This window comes from Sminthopsis crassicaudata, chromosome 2 (genome assembly GCF_048593235.1).
Source record: "Sminthopsis crassicaudata isolate SCR6 chromosome 2, ASM4859323v1, whole genome shotgun sequence".
NCBI lineage: Eukaryota > Metazoa > Chordata > Mammalia > Dasyuromorphia > Dasyuridae > Sminthopsis > Sminthopsis crassicaudata.
The window spans coordinates 1,077,765-1,094,672 of record NC_133618.1 but is presented as its reverse complement, the minus strand read 5'-3'; the positions used below and the strand labels follow the sequence as shown (position 1 = coordinate 1,094,672).

Here is a 16,908-nt window from a genome sequence, read left to right as displayed (position 1 = left end):
ACCCTACGGCCCTCTCCTAGAGACTGCCATCCTATGGGCATTATGCCCCTGGTCTGTAAGCCGTTCCTGAATCCGGGTGACTCTGGGTGTCACGTCAGCTGACATTTCTCCGCTGTGCTCACAAGGCAATCACGAGGGGAGCCCATCAGACCCGGACCCAGGAATTCTGCATCCTTGTCTCCAGAAGAACAGTGACAGAGACCTGGAAGAAATGCTGCTGAAGTCAGGGGGATATGACCCGTGGTAGGACTGGCCCATAATGACCAACAGATCAATCACAGTTATTGTTACTGATGTCATTTACACAGCACGCCAAAGTCTGCAAAGTGCTTTCCAAATATCACCTCGGCACCCTGGAAAATTAGTGCAGATGTCTCCATTTTACAAGAGGACATGGGGGCAACGTTGATGGGACTTGGATAAGGCCACCCAGCAAGGATGGGTGCCCAGGACTCCAGGCCACAGCGGCAGATCTTGGCTTACCACTTCCTTTTCCAAAGGCTCACCAACCAGCCCAGACTTTTTTCCAGGAAGTTGAAGAAATCTCCCTTTAATTTCCCCCTTTTTTTTTTTTTTAAATGGAGTCATCTACTCTCCTTTGATGGGGTGCCTCTCCCATTCACCTCAACCCAGGAAGGGAAGCAGCATGAGAACAAGGCTCAACACTCAAACACGCCTGACACTCTGCACACCTCCTTGGGCCTCTGTACCCTTCTCAGGGCGCTGACCAGCTCTAGATTTGGGGTCCTGGGACCCTCCGAGGTTAGATTCATTGAGGGCAATTGGGCACTTTCCTCCCTTCTTTTACCTTGGATCTCCTAGAGCCTCTGAGCAGAAATTAAAGTGACAGAGAAAGTGGGGAACAAGATTGGAACATGAACAGGCTAAGTCATTTCATGAGGTGGCAAGTTTCTCGATTCTAGACCTGCTCCATTGACAATTGTAACTATTTGGTCCCTAGTGGTGTTGGGGGAAACACTGTACTCAGTGTGACTAGTGCACATGGTCGGGTTGGGTCACTGTGAGGAAGTCAGGGCAGCCCTGGAATGGTTGTGGATAGGGCTGGAAGGAAAACAGGAGCTGGGAGGGGGAGATTCCCTATTACCCCCATGCCTAGAGACCCTTCTTCCTTAGGCAGCAGCAGCTATATCAGAGGCAAAGAAAGCCTGGGCCTGGAGACAGAGTTCCTGGCCTGGCTGGTCTCCCCATCACTGCTTTTTGCCCCACAAGGATCCAAACCGATCTCTAAGCTCTGGAGGAGCTCCTGTAATGGTGGCTCTGCAGGCAGTGTGGCAGGGCTAGGGGCAGCTCAGGCCTCCCTCTCCTCTGCTCATAGCACACGAGAACTGCCCAGAGAACTGCCTAGGGAGGGAAGGGCATGCAAGGGCGTTCCCTGGCTGACTCACCCAGGGAGCTGGGGCACAGGCAGCCGCTGGCCCACAGACAGGGCTGGACTGAGCAGAGCCTCTGCTGGGAATGGGGCCTAAGGCCATGTCCAGAGGCCACCTCTCCACAGCTAGCCCGGGGGGGGGGGGGGGGTCCTGAGGGGGTGGGGCCGGGTTTTCCTGCTCCGTCTCCTAACCCCACTTCTTTGCTTCCTCCTCCTGCTCGTCACCGGCTTCCCGGTTGGGTTGGGGCTGGGCTTTTCTCTCTGTTTCTGTCTTTAGGTCCTCTCTAGGGTCGCTGCCGGTGCCCGCTAGGCGCCCTCTGTCCCGCTGTCTGTCCCTCTCCCCCTGGCAGCCCTCCCCCGTCCCCTCTCCCGGCATCCCCCCCAGGTTCACCAGCAAGAACTCACCCACAGGCCCCGGCGCTGCCCCAGCCCCCAGAGGAGGCCCCGCGGGATGGATGGCTGCTGGCTGCCTGTGGCGGAGGGAGAGGGTCGCTCCCCCTGCCCCTCCTGGCTCTAATCATTCTGTCCGTCTATCTTGTCTCGTCTTCTGTTTCCCAGCAATACCATGAAGGGCTTCCTTTGCCGTGCCCACCAGGGAACAATATGTTTTGGGGCCTCGACCCAGGGGCCCAAAGGGTATTGTTTCCCTGGGGAGCCCATCCCTCATCTCCATCCGTGTGACTCATCCTTTTTGGTTCGCACCCTTTTTTGCATGAAAAGCAGACTAGCTCCCTGAGGGCTTTGGGGGCCCCTCGGGCTCCCCGCGGGTCACCTTCTCTTGCAGATGCGGAGCGGGGCCCTGGGGACAGGTGTGACATGCTTTCTGATCCCCCAAGAGAAGCACGTGACTGAGGCTGGCTGGCGCAGCCCCCCTGGGGAGCGGGGGCGGGCTGCACCGGGGGCGCTGAGGAGGCTTTGGTCTGCTGTGCCTAGGTCTCCCCGCGAGAGAGATGGCCGAGACAAGCTAGAGCTCAGCCTGCCCGACCTGCGGGCCGATGTCCTGGAGCTGCTGCTCGAGTTCGTCTACACCGGCTCGCTGACCATCGATGCCGCCAATGCCAAGACGCTACTGGAGGCCGCCAGCAAGTTCCAGTTCCATACGTTCTGCAAAGTCTGCGTGTCCTTCCTGGGTGAGCGCTAGCGGCGGGAGGCAAAGCTTAGTGCAGGGAAACCGCTGGAGGCAGTGACCGGGTGTGGACACCCCAGGGAGGGGATCCAGATCTCCCAGGGACCCCTAATCCAAGCACAGGCTGACCCCTCTCACCCCGATCTAGCCACAGACTGACCCCTCTCACCCCTAATCCAAGCACAGGCTGACCCCTCTCACCCCTAATCCAAGCACAGGTTGACCCCTCTCACCCCGATCTAGCCACAGACTGACCCCTCTCACCCCTAATCCAAGCACAGGCTGACCCCTCTCACCCCGATCTAGCCACAGACTGACCCCTCTCACCCCTAATCCAAGCACAGGCTGACCCCTCTCACCCCGATCTAGCCACAGACTGACCCCTCTCACCCCTAATCCAAGTACAGGCTGACCCCTCTCACCCCGATCTAGCCACAGACTGACCCCTCTCACCCCTAACCCAGCCACAGGCTGACCCCTATGATCCCCAACTCAGTCACAAACTGATCACAGTGTCTAGCACACAGTAGGTGCTTAATAAATGTTTTTTGAGTTGAATTGAACTGACCTCCCCACCCCTAGCCTAACCACCAACTAACCCCAATCCCTCCTGCCACACTGACCCCTCCTAACTCCCAACCTAGCCGTAGCTTGACCCTTCCTGACTCCTAAACTAGCCATAGGCAGAGTCTTCAACCCTTGGCCCCAAACCAGATGAACCCTCCCTCCTAACTCTACCAGGAGCCCCAGGGTTGAGAGGCACAGGGAGAGAGGAGCTTGGACACTCCCACCTGTCCAGAGCCCTTCACCTTGAGGGTGGTTCCCGAGCTTGGGGAGGTCTCTGGCCAGTCTGTGGCGGGAGTGGGGGGGTGGGAAGGCTCCTAAATCAGTGGGGTGACCAGGTCCTGCTCCACCCCCAGAGAAGCAGCTGACCCCAGGGAACTGCCTGGGAGTGCTGGCCATGGCGGAGGCCATGCAGTGTGGCGAGCTGTACCACATGGCGAAGGCTTTTGCGCTGCAGATCTTCCCCGAGGTGGCAGCCCAGGAGGAGATTCTGAACATCTCCAAGGACGATTTCATCGCCTACGTGTCCAACGACAGCCTCAACACCAAAGCGGAGGAGCTGGTCTACGAGACTGTGATGAAGTGGATCAAGAAAGACCCGGCATCCAGAGCCCAGGTGAGCTGGGGCGGGCAGAGGGCGGGTGCAGGCTAGCAACCTGGAGGGGAGGGTGCAAGAAAATGAAAGCATGAGGACCACCAGCTGAGGATTTGGTATCAGCACACCATCATGTTGCCACAGGTGCCCTGCCAGAACCTCCCAAGACCAGAGGTTTGGAGAAGACATTACAAAGTCAAGAGCACATTTGCCCTCAGTCCCTTCCTCTTTTCATTTTTTCACTCCCTTGAACACTCCCACCTGTCCAGAGCCCTTCACCTTGAGGGTGGTTCCCGAGCTTGGGGAGGTCTCTGGCCAGTCTGCGGCGGGAGTGGGGGGGTGGGAAGGCTCCCAAATCAGTGGGGTGACCAGGTCCTGCTCCACCCCCAGAGAAGCAGCTGACCCCAGGGAACTGCCTGGGAGTGCTGGCCATGGCGGAGGCCATGCAGTGTGGCGAGCTGTACCACATGGCGAAGGCTTTTGCGCAGCCACATCCGCCGGTTCTCTTAATGACCAAGAATGAGGTTGCCTGACCCTAGTGACTTGACTCGAGGGAACATGGGGCTCTTTTGTTGGCAACTTAATTCTCTCACTTGACCGCTTAATTGCTGACTTGGGCTGACACGCAGCTGGCAATGGTGGAGCTGAGAAGGAAGGGGTGGCTTTCAGAGATCTGGTGGGCGGCATTTGCTCGTCTGGGCCAGGACACTCATAGACATCAAGGCTGATTTGACAAAAACAATGGGAAAATCCAGAAGCTGCTCAGTGAAAAACGAGAACTCCACAGGTGGACCGGCAAGATAATTCCTCCATCTCTAAGAAGGCAGCGTTTAACTCCGTCCAGAGTAAAGTGCAATATATAACTTATATCAGATTGCTTGCTGTTTTAGGGAGGGAAGAGTGAGAAAATATGAAACTCATTTGTTTAAATGAATGTTAAAAATTGTCTCCATGTAATTGTAAAGATAAAATACTATTTTAAAAAAGCAAAGTGAGAGCAAAAGTTTAGAGACATGCAGGGTTTTTGATTTTGTCAGGCAGAGGGATGAAATTTAGTTTTATGGTATTAGTAATAATCCAAAGCACTTTTGTGAGGTTCTGAAGGCTATTTATTGGCCAAAGACCTCTGGAGAAAACTCAACTATCCAGCGATGACAAAGCCAGGCTAATCAGTGATAAGGACATGATCCTGGAGAAACAGACTGAACATTTCCATAGTGTTCTCAATAACCCGTCATCAATCAATGCTGAAGACACTGTTTACCTCAGGTTGAAGTCAATCTCTCCCTACTTAAATGGCCAACTGAGGAAGGGGTTTTGAGTGTCCCTCAGGGTCCTTTCATACAGCCAAGTGCCTGGTGCTGAGATTTGCAAGGCAAGGGCTACACCGCTCATTAAAAAGCTGACACAAATCTGGGTTAGCTGACAAGAGGGGGTAATTCCCCAGGAGTTCAAGGATGCCTCCATTGACCATCTCTGTTAAGGTCAAGGAATTAGATTATCTTGTGACAGCGATGGGGAGGGCAGGTCTCTTGTTATCACTGGCAAGATTCTTGCCACAGATCTCCTTATTGGGCCGACCCTTCACTTAGAAGATGGCCATTCATCTGACAGCCAGTAGGGCTTCAAAAAGGGTCAAGAAATGGTCGATGTTGTGTTTGCTCGCCAATAATTTCAGGAGAGTTGACAGGAGCATTTTTGGAATGACGTCTGAGCAATGCATTCATCAGTCTGACCAAGACCTTTGATACTATCCGGAAGAAGGAAGATCCAGGCGAAATCTGGTTGCCCAGAGAAGTTTGTCGGCTTCGTACGCCAGTCTCACAACAGCAGGCTTGCACAAGTTCAGGATGACGGAGGATGCTCCAGCACTTTCCCAATCGCCATGCAGCAGGGCTGTGCATTTGCTCCCGTGCTTTTACCATGATGTTTCCAGCCATGTCATTAAGCACGTTCAATGAGGACAAAAAGGAGATCAAGGTCAGTTACCACACTGGTGGTAAATCGTTTCCCTTGAAAAAGCTACAAGCCAAGACTAAAGTGGAGGGGAGCCTGGAAGTCCAGGAGCTTTTGGTTATTTGAGGAGAGAGGGTCCTCCAGGCACAGGAGACAGCCTAGTGCCAAGGTGTGGAGTCAGGAGGTGGAGGCTCTTGTTCACGGGAAGGCCAGGAAGTCACTGGGTGGAAGAGTAAGGGAGCCAGAGGCGTGAGAGGACAGGAAAGGCATTCAGATGACAAACAGCATCTTATATTCGCTTCTGGAGGAGCCAGGGGAATTTATCAAGTAGACGATGACATGGTCAGATCTGGGCCCATCAGAACTCATGGATCACCATCACCTTCAGTCTCCTAAAATGAAAGAACAAACCCCAAGGCAGGGAATCAAAGGCTATTTCTCTGCATTGACCACTCTTATCTACATCAGGTATGGGGGCTTAAGGGCTCTCTCCTTACAGGACCATTTCCCTTCTCCCACTGGTGCTCTCACCACAGCACCAGGCAGGGACAAGTCAGACAAAGAGAAGAGACAAGTCTCTCATGGACTAGTATCTCTTAACCACACCTCCCCACCCCTATTCTGGCTCCCCAGCCCAGCCCAAAGGAGCCTCACACCCCACGGCGGGGAGACTGCCCTCTGCACTGGTTCATCAGGCTGGGCTCAGGGGCAGTTCTCCCTGCAGCCTCCACATAATGAAAGCCCTTTGAGAACCAGAGTTACTTCATTTGTTTCTCTCCACCAAGCACAATGACCACCTCCTGATGGCCAGGAGGCACTTGGCAAGTGCTGATTGAGTGAGTGAGTGTTCCTTGGCCAGAGGACTCCGGGAGGGATGACACAGACAGAGCTCTGCTCCCAGAGCCCTCGGTTTATCACTCCAGGAAGATTCCCGATTTGTCAGCTAGGGTGCCTACCCCAACATCAAGCCTGCACATGGCCCCCTACATCACATAGGATTCAAACAAAGAAACAAGGACTGTTTCACCAGAACAAAGGTTAATCCCCTGGCTCTCCAGGGGGCAGAGACCCCACTTCCGACACCGGGTGGCCGCAGAACCCATCCTGTAGAAAGGCATCGGGCAGAGGGGAGAGCGGCAGAGAGAGCCCCAGTCATTTGGGACTGAGAGGACGAAGGGAACCCCAAGGGCAGCTTTTAGATGAGACACGTGGGTGATGGGAGGAAACCCCTCCCCTTCAGATCTGAAAGAGCTGCTTAGCGCAGCCCAGGTGGGGAGCTGAGCTGCAGGGCCTGGGGTTCTCCCCTTAGAGACAGCCCCCCACTTTGGCTTCCCGGGATGAGCCTGCCCCTCTCTTCCTAGCATGCGGCGGAGTTGCTGGCCGTGGTGCGCCTGCCCTTCATCCACCCCAGCTACCTGCTCAACGTGGTGGATAACGAGGAGCTGATCAAGTCGTCCGAGGCCTGCAGGGACCTGGTCAACGAGGCCAAGCGCTACCACATGCTGCCCCACGCCCGCCAGGAGATGCAGACCCCCCGTACCCGACCCCGGCTCTCGGCAGGTAGGGCCCAGATTGGCTCCCTCAGGAGAGCTCAGACCCTCCAGGGCTGGCCCTGCCCCACCCCTCCCAAGCCGGTCATGCCCCCCATAGTGCCCACGCCCTCCCCTTTCTCTTGCCCCCTCTCGCCCCTTGTCTCTCCCTGCCTTCCTCTCTGTCTCTCTGTCTCTGTATCTCTCACACATGCTCTCTGATGATGGGGTCGGGGGAGTGAGTGTCGCCCTGGAGCTTAGGGAGGGTCCTGATGGGCTTGCTGGGACGTGTCCCCACAGGGGTGGCCGAGGTCATCGTCCTGGTCGGAGGCCGACAGATGGTGGGGATGAGCCAGCGCTCACTAGCTGCTGTCACCTGCTGGAACCCACAGAACAACAAGTGGTACCCCTTGGCGGCCCTCCCCTTCTATGACCGGGAGTTCTTCAGTGTTGTCAGTGCCGGGGACAACGTCTACCTCTCTGGTGAGCCCCCGCCCTGAGGGACCAGAGGATGGCGGCTCCCCGTCTGAGCCACCTTCCTCCCCCCCCGTTGTAGGGAGGGATCCCCGGGGTCAGCAGCTTCCTGGGGTCAAGACGCCCAAGGACTGCCGCTCCTGCTCCAGGGGTTGGTGGGGCTCCTTGCTCACTATGAGTCTCCTTCTGACCCTGGATGCCGGCTCTAGGTGGGATGGAGTCAGGGGTGACTCTGGCTGACGTCTGGTGTTACATGTCCCTACTTGACAACTGGAATCTGGTCTCGAGGATGACGGTCCCCCGGTGCCGGCACAACAGCCTGGTGTACGACGGCAAGATCTACACTCTAGGAGGCCTCGGTGTGGCTGGAAACGTGGACCATGTGGAAAGGTGAGGGGATGTCCTGGAGGAGGGGGCACAGCCCCCCAAAACCAGCCCATGGTGGCCAGAGGGGAACCCTCGTCCAGCTCCTTTGGGCTGGGGTGCCAGAACAGGATTGGGGAGGAGTGTTTAAGAGCTACTAGTCCAAGAGAGACTTGTCTCTTCTCTTTGTCTGACTTGTCCCTGCCTGATGCTGTGATGACAGGTCTCTCCCATGGGGATGCCATCACTTCACCGCCTGAGGCGAGCCCTTCTCTGTCAGAGTCCTGCAACTGGCCCAGAGCCTGGCCTGGCAGAACCAAATCACCACTGGTCTTGGCCATGAGGCAAGGTGCCCCCCACTTGTACCCCCCCACTTATACCCCCCACTTGCCTTCTGGTGCCCCTGCTACCAGACCAGCCCCACCTTCCTGCCCAGCAGTGCTGTGACCACAAGCAGCGGGCCTCCACTTTGCCTGGCTCCAGGCACAAAGAGCTCCAGACAGGAGGGGCAGCTCAGCCTGCCTGGTGGCTAGGCCAGGGGACACTATGGTGGGAGAACTTGTGCCCCAGCCATATCCCAGGTGGGCAAAGGGGAGCACCCTTTTCAGCCACCCTTTCTGTTCAGCCCAGCCGCAGAACAAAGGAATAAGGGGGCCGGGCAGAAGACCGGGACAAGGGCTGCCCAAGCCTGAGGGTGGGGGCTGGTACCCAGGAAGGCCAGCTCTATACCCAGATACTGCCCAGGGCAGTGGGAAAGCCGCAAGCCCCAACGGCTTCAAGGCTCAGGGAAACCCAGAGCATGAGCAGGCAGACCACAGGGCAAGAGAGTGATAGGACAGAGAGTGACAAGACACCTGAAAGGCTTCTGAGAGATGGCGGGAACCCCCCTGGCCAAAACCAGAAGCCTCTGAGAACGCATGGAACGTTCAGCGGAGTCTAGAACAGCCGGGAGAACCAAGATGGCGGATGAAGAGCAGAAACATTACAGAGGAGGAGTGCGTGGGTACCCGGGGTGATGGGAAGAGATGCAAGACTCAGGATGGCAGGCGTGGGCCCCCCATCCCGGTCCCAGCCTGGCGGTCCGGTCCGGTCCGCTCCCGTCAGAGTCCTGTGTCTTTGAGAAGGGCCACGAGCCACAGCAGGAAAGTGAGCGGGAGGCCCTGAGCCACCAGAGAGCGGCGCCCCTGGGGACCCTTTGAGTTCAGTGCTGTCCATGGCTGCACACAGAAAGGTACCCCAGAATCTCATGGAGCCCCAGAATCCCACAGAGCCCCAGAATTCTGCAATTTATCACCCATATGTTTCAAGTTGAAACAAGAGTTGGAAGACCCCAGAATCCCACGGCACCCCACAATCCAGGACTCAAGCCCAGGCTCTGCTTGCAAGCCCAGCACAATTCCCATCACACCGCCCAATAGGAAGGCACATTCCCCCAGTCACCCGAGGCAGCCGAGAGATGGGAAAGGATCAGACCCTCGAGTTTGCTACCTGCAGAACAAAGGCCGGGCCAGGCTTCCGGCTCCTCTGCCGAGTTCCACCCTTCCCAGCCCCAGCATAGGGCTGCCTGTCAGAAGCGGGAGGACTCTGCCCTGCTGAGCACCCCTCTGCCTCCTCCTCCTGGCAGACCTCCTGGCACAGACCATGGGGGCTCAGCTCCAGAACAGCTCTTGCCCCAAAGGCTCCAAGCGAGACAGCTCATCATCCGAGCCTGGCCCCAGCTTCCCAAGTCCTTGGGAGCTCCGCTCCAAGCGGGGCGCTGAGGGGCTCAGGCCGGGTGTTCCCCCACCGGCCCAAGGATCAGCGGCACCGTGACCTGGGCTCTGTGTCTCCAGGCCCTCGCCTCCCACGTGGCCGTCAGTCTGAGCCAAACAGCGGCAGCAGCATCGGCTTTCTGATCAAGCCTGACTTCAAGGCCATTTGTTATCCCATAATAAACACACAAGAGAAGAATCTTTTCTGCGTGGGAGGAGAAGGGGCCAAATCCGTCATCCTGTTCCCGTGTTCCTTGGCTCTTTTTAATCTTCTAAAATGTTGATTACTCATTTTGAAAACTCACGCTCGCTGACAAATACTGAGCACCATTCAGTGACTGGAAAGGAGCCAGGAGAGGAGTCAGGCTGGGCTGGCTGTCCTCCCTCAGCCCCCATTTCCAGTGTCCCCCCCCTTCCTGGTGGCCCCCCTTTCCCACTTCAGCAGGATCAGTGCCGGCCCCTCACTGGACGTGGGAGAGTGCCCGGCACCTCACAGGACTCCCTCGCGGCTGCTCTTCCTTTGCCCTGCCCTCCATTGCTCCAGCTGGGAAGAGGGGTACACGGCCCAGATCCGAATCCGAGACGACAGGTCCCCGGCTTCTCCTGCTCCCTTCCGATGGAGCTCCCAGGCTGATGTTAAGACGCTAACAGATTTCCTCTCATCTCCATCCCAGCCGAAGGAGTCTTCCAGGGGAGCCAGGGGCTCTCAGCACCTCAGGGGTTCCCTGCCTTTTATGCCGCAGCCCTTAGTGTTTTGGGCAAGGTGGGGAACTGCCCCTGAGAAGCTTTAAAATTCACCAGGGGAAAACATGCTCCACTGCCTTTAGTGAAAAGAGAGACGCGCCTCCTTCCTCCATCTGAGTGCACATGTTATTGAGCCTGGCACGCTCTGTTCCTTCCTTTTTAGCCCAAAGAACGGCCTCTTTGCCAGAGGAAAAAGAAGCAAAGTCCAAGTTGAGCCGCTCGTCCTGCTCTCCGGTGGCATTGTCCATGGACCCCCCACTCCGTGGCCTCGTCCCTTCCCATTTCCTCCTCTTCCTCCCAATATCCCTTCTTGATCAAAAAGCCCTCGTGCAGGAGTGTGTGTGTGTGCAGCACACACGGCCCGGGTGAGGCGATCACCTCCACCTCCTGTTCCAAGTTCATTTTCACTATTCTGCTCCCAGGCTCTCTGGCACTGAAGGGAAATACCCTTCCATGGCCTTCCCGATGACCCAGAAGTTACCAGCTCTCCGGTAAGGATTTGCTTAATCATTCTAGCTTATGAGATGGCATCGAAAAATGGAAGTTCCCTTTCCCATACGGTTTTCTCATTTCTCTCTATATGTTACATTATATATGTTAAATATAAAACATTATGTAGGCTATATTTTCCATACTTGTCTCAACGTCTCTCATCCTCCAAACTTGAACATCAAAGTTGCTGTTTATACTTTTTGTTAACAATGAAATCAAGAATAAAACAAAGATGGTGATTTACAATCTATCTACCACGAGAAGGATCAGAGCCGAAGGTGTCTTTAAGCAGCAAGCGCTAACGGCCCCTCACTTCTGGAAGTGCAGCCCTGCCATTCCTTTCCTGTCTCCCAAGCCTTCCCTAAATGTTTCTTCACAAGAGTAACTGTGTGACTTCTCAGGACAGACGTTCTCTTGGTCTCCTTTCTGTAGCTTCTCTCCAGGTGATAGGTTCTAACCCTAACCACAAACTCTCAGTGAAATAGAAACTGCCCGGAATCCTTGGGCCGAAGCTATGACGTTCTCCCTTTGCCCAGATCTGCCATGTGCGTTATGCAAATTCACTTCTTCTGAAAGAATTCTGAAAGAAATCTCCATTCCAAAAAGAAGCCCACCCATGTTAAACCCTCAGCCTACATCTAGCTACTGGACTCTCTCTCTTTGCTCCTGCCCCTTGACCTGGCCCTCCCTGGTTTCCCACCTCCTTGCCCCCCCCTCCCCGAAAAAAAAGAAAACAACTTTTAAAACCTTTCAAATAAATCCAGGATGGTCAGAGACACCACGGGCACTGCTGCACCCCCCACCATCCCCAGATCCCAGAAGCGAGAGGAAGCTTTGCCCCCTTCTGCATACCCGTCTCGTGTGTGTCCGTGGCTGTCAGCATCTCCTCCCATCTGACGCTGGCTCTGGCCTCCCTGTGTCTGGCCTTCACAGTTCTGACCAGGCCCTGAGTGGCTGCCCCCAGCCCCCGAGCGGTCTTTCTTCTGCTCTCACTTCTCTGTCCCCAGCCCTCATGTGCCCTTAAACTGTGTGCCAGCCTTCTCCCTCTGTAGGCAAGCAGCCCACAACCAGCCTCCTCCCTCCCTCCACATGAGCAGGCAATGTGCATTGTGTAAAGTTGCCTGACGTGGAGGCCTTTGGAAGCGTCCACGTGCGAACAAGCATCCTTGGTCACCGCCGAGGCTCTTGGGGCCGGGTTGTAGCCTTTTTGGCCCTGGCGCCAGCCGGACCTCTGAAGGATCATAGAAATCCAGCCCTGAGTGCTGAGGGGAAGGGGGTTGCCAGTGGAGATGGGGAGGAGAAAACTGTGGGAAGTGGAGGGGGAAGGGGCTTTCCTACCCAGCGGGAAAAGTATAGGAACTTGCTCTCCTGGGGGACCACTCCCAGCCCCCCTCCCCCCGGTGCCCTAAGCGTGCATGGGTGCTGGAGCCACCCCGGGAGGGACAATGACCCCACTGGTGGCTCGGGTATGACTGGGGCCCTGTGCTCTGCCCACAGGTACGACACTATCACCAACCAGTGGGAGACGGTGGCCCCCCTCCCCAAGGCCGTGCACTCGGCTGCAGCGACCGTGTGTGGGGGCAAAATCTATGTGTTTGGAGGGGTGAACGAGGCCGGCCGGGCAGCTGGGGTTCTGCAGTCCTACATCCCACAGACCAACACATGGAGTTTCATCGAGTCCCCAATGATTGGTGAGCAACAGTCACAATGGAATGCAGGGTGCCAATATGGCAGAGGGGGCCCGGCTCTGCTCTCCCCTCCAGGACTCCGGGCCCCACATCTGCTCTCCCCTCCGGGACTCCGGGCCCCACATCTGCTCTCCCCTCCGGGACTCTGGGCCCCACATCTGCTCTCCCCTCCGGGACTCCGGGCCCCACATCTGCTCTCCCCTCCGGGACTCCGGGACTCTGGAGCCCGGCTCTGCTCTCCCCTCCAGGACTCCGGGCCCCACATCTGCTCTCCCCTCTGGGGCTCCAGGACTCTGGGGCCCGGCTCTGCTCTCCCCTCCAGGACTCCGGGCCCCACATCTGCTCTCCCCTCTGGGGCTCCGGGACTCTGGGGCCCGGCTCTGCTCTCCCCTCCGGGACTCCGGGCCCCACATCTGCTCTCCCCTCCAGGCCCAGCTCCTCATCTGTGAAGTCCAAGTGTTGGAGCCCACGGACACTGAGGACCCTCTAGCTGGTGTGGCCTTAGTCCCTATGATGCTGGGGCCTGAGAGGAGGCAGAGAGACCAAGGGGACCAGAGCCCACCTCAGGGAGCCCTCCCAGCCTGACTCTGGCTTTGCTCTTCTCCCCCACTCAGATAACAAGTATGCCCCGGCCGTCACCCTCAACGGCTTCATCTTCATCCTGGGGGGTGCCTATGCCCGGGCCACCACCATCTACGACCCCGACAAGGGTAACATCAAGGCAGGGCCCAACATGAACCACTCGCGCCAGTTCTGCAGGTGAGCCGGGCCTCCCTCCTCATGCCCCAGGACAGCCGGGACCCACAGACACACCTGCCCCCCCCCGCCCCGGCCACACACATACATGCACACCTGTGCAGGAATATCTGATACGGATGCACCTGAGCACATGTGTACACACCTGTACGTGACCACAGGGCACATATACACGTGAGCTTGTGTGTGTAGGAACGCTTGTGTGTGACCTCAGGACATGGATACACCTGAGTGTGTGTGCACTGACCACAGGGCACATATATACCTGAGCACCTTTATGCACACCTGTGTGTGATCACATGGACACATATATGCCTGATAATGTGTAATCACAGGCGCACATATACACATGAGCATGTAGGCACATCCCACCACAAGACCAGAGGGGGACCAAGAGCCTAACCAGCTAAGGAGCAGAAGGAAAACAGAAAGTTACAGGGAGAGGAAATCAGAGCTGCCCCCAGACACGGCGAGTGGGATCAGGGAGAGGAAATCGAGACCCGGAAAGTGGGATCAGGGAGAGGAAATCGAGACCCGGAAAGCAGGATCAGGGAGAGGAAATCGAGACCCGGAAAGCGGGATCAGGGTTAGGGTTTATTAGGAAAAAAACATAGGGTTCGTAATCACTGCGAACCAAGATTCAGTTGGGAGAGAGATTCCTATTACCCCACCCCCACCCGCCAGGTTCATATCGGTTTAGATGCACATTTGCATGCAAGCTAATGTGTGTGTGTCTGAGCATCTGTACATGCGTGTGGGTCTCTGCGTGTGTACATATGTGTGGGTCTGGGGGTAGAGGTAAACTGTGCTTCCCTGGAGCCCACTTGAAGGAGGGGAGGAACAAAAGGGGGGAAAGGCAGGAAGGAGTCCACATCTGACAGCAAAAGGGCGACTCCAAGAAAGCAGAGATGGACGCTTGGGAATATAATTTCTTGGGTTATTATCCACGTGCTTTCTTGCAGTGGAAGTTTGTCGTTAGATATTTTGAATCTTCTCTAGCAGAGCTCTCATTCCTTCATAGCCTATAGAGGGGGAGAGTCGGGGTCTTTTCACTCTCCACTCATACTTATCTGGGCTGCCTCAGTTTCCCCATGTATCAGAGGCGGCTTGGACAGTAGATTTCACTGAGAGCCCTCGGACGTCACCCCCCCCCCGAGATGAGACGAGACACCGAGGGGTATCCACTCCCACAGACGCTGGCACTGGGATCCAGGGGGCCATCAGCCGGGGTTCAATGTCCCTTTCCTCTCTCGTCCACAGTGCAGTCGTGCTGGACGGAAGGATCTACGCCACGGGTGGCATTGTCAGCAGCGAAGGGCCGGCCCTGGGCAACATGGAGGCCTACGAGCCGACCACCAACACGTGGACCCTCCTTCCACACATGCCCTGCCCCGTCTTCCGGCACGGCTGTGTGGTCATCAAAAAGTACATCCAGAGCGGATGAGGCCCCGGGACACGCGTGTGGGGCCGTGGACACGGCCAGGGAGGCGGGCCACACGCCACAACGGCGAGAGACGCAGCGTGACGGACGAACGGACGCAGAATTCCCTGCACTGGACTCTAGAGCATTCTCTGCATCGAATGTAGAACAGTCGCCCCTCCCCCCTGCATTAGGGGAGCTGGGGTGCGGCTGGTGCTCCCTGCCAGGGGTGCTCGTGTCAGTCGTGCCCTTCCCGGGAGTCCAGGCTTCACCAGCCCAGGTGCAATAGAAACGCCCCCTTTCCACTCATGGGGTGGGAGGGACGAGGCTGCCTTCCCCCTCCCAGGGGAGCCCGGCTCTGGCCCAGGAGCCCCCGCTCGCTTAGACTCCCAGCTCAGCTTTTCAAACATCTCAGGCTCTTGGTGGCTGGGCGCTATGGGGGGGGGGGGTGATGGCGGCCCTGGAGGTACGTGGGACCAGAGCCCAGTACCCAGCTCTGAGCGGGGGTGAGCCAGCGGCACCAAGGGAGGATGGCAAGTAGCCTGGTCCCCTCCTCGGGTAGACTGGCAGGAGACTGCCAGGGCTGCTTCCTCCAATCCCGTATGAATCCTTGACCTTTCTGAGAGCAAAAGGCCACTTTAAGGGACTTAAAAGAGGAGGTAAGTAGAGAAGGGGTGGGGGTGAGAGACTGGCTGCCGCAGCCTTTGGAGCAGGCGGAGGCCATCCCCCTCCCCGCACCAGTGGGCCATCCCGCTCCCTTTCTGTGTGCAGATTAGAGGTTCCTGGCTGCTCTCAGAGGCGCGTCCCGGCTTTATTTGGGGGAACCTTTCCAGCCCGGCAGCCTGTGGAAGCTGTGCCTTGTGGGCGAGCCCCTGGAGAGGCTGGCGCTGAGCCTGCGAGGGAGCCGAGGCGAGTGGGGGGCCGGGCTGAGAGCCGGGCGGAGGGGAGCGTCTCTACAAAGCACAGGAGATTATTTTTGATATTGATAGCTATCTATTGACGGGCTCCCGGGAGAGCTCACGGTGGGGACAAGCCTTTTCCCGTTTTTAACTAGTCCGCGGCAAAGGCAGCTCCGGGCCAGCCAGAACGCCCCCTTCCTCCCCCGGGGGGCCACGGCCCCCATCAGCCACTGGCTCCCAGACCACGGGGCAGCCACAGAGACACGGCCAGGACAGAATCTCTGTGTCCCAGGACTTGCGCCCCCGCTCGGACCTCCGATCTGCCCGATCCTGGTTATGCAGCGATGTGGGAGATTATTTATTCTTTCTTTTTTAAAGTAATAAGCACAATGAAACTCCACCCGTCCTCCGTCATCGCGTCCTCGTGTTACCGCGCGTCCCGGAGGGATGGCGCGCAGGCGATGACTGATGACGTGTCCAATTCCCTTCCTCTCCTCATCGGTCACACTGGAGCAAAGCTGGCAATTTCTGTGAGCTCTCTGCACAGGGTTCTCTGGTACAGGACTGTATATAGCTACGTTTATTGGTTAGCCCTTGGTATACCGTAATAAATCTATTTATAGACCTAGACTCACCGTCCCCTCGTGCATTCTTGGGCGGACACTGTGGGCAGACCCCCCCTCCTGTCCCCAGCTCCCCCCCTTCCCCACCGCAAAAGTCTCACAGAGATACAAAGTCGATGGCCCCAGGTCCCTTGTCCCCTGGGGCCAGCCCCCACGGGCTGTTTCCTTCCCTGGAAAACAAGGGGTTCAGGTGGGCACTGGGTCCCTCAGGAAGAAGGGGAGGGGCTATCAACACACATCTGGACGGGCTATGGCATTCCCCTCCCCTCGGGGCCACAGACTGAGTCATGAATCTGCCATCCAGCCCGGGGCTGACTCCAGGTGGGGCAAGCCTTGCATTTGGGGGGGCCCTACCTGTCGGGGGGTGCAATTACCCAGGCGTGGGCCCACAAGGCCATCCACTCTGAGCAAGGAAGACTTTGGTCCAACTGCTCCAGGGGGAAACGGAAGCAGCTGGACCGCCCAGGTAGCCGATCCGGACCCCGGTGTTCTCGACCTCAGATCACCCCGCCGGCTGTCGCTCAAAGACCCCCAGTCT

The 16,908-nt window shown here is 57.2% G+C and overlaps 1 protein-coding gene across 2 annotated transcripts in view; it reads left to right on the top strand.

The window, feature by feature from the left end:
- Nucleotides 1–16,377, top strand: part of KLHL29 (kelch like family member 29) — a 135,886-nt gene extending 119,509 nt beyond the window's left edge. For both annotated transcript variants that reach the window (XM_074285357.1, XM_074285358.1), the window contains exons 7-14: nucleotides 2,324–2,520; nucleotides 3,437–3,696; nucleotides 6,993–7,191; nucleotides 7,461–7,643; nucleotides 7,844–8,024; nucleotides 12,482–12,675; nucleotides 13,287–13,431; nucleotides 14,689–16,377. In XM_074285357.1, the coding sequence (XP_074141458.1) occupies nucleotides 2,324–2,520; nucleotides 3,437–3,696; nucleotides 6,993–7,191; nucleotides 7,461–7,643; nucleotides 7,844–8,024; nucleotides 12,482–12,675; nucleotides 13,287–13,431; nucleotides 14,689–14,872 (1,543 nt within the window). In that variant the 3' untranslated portion in view covers nucleotides 14,873–16,377. The remainder of the gene's footprint in view (nucleotides 1–2,323; nucleotides 2,521–3,436; nucleotides 3,697–6,992; nucleotides 7,192–7,460; nucleotides 7,644–7,843; nucleotides 8,025–12,481; nucleotides 12,676–13,286; nucleotides 13,432–14,688) is intronic.
- Nucleotides 16,378–16,908: the final 531 nt, after the last annotated feature.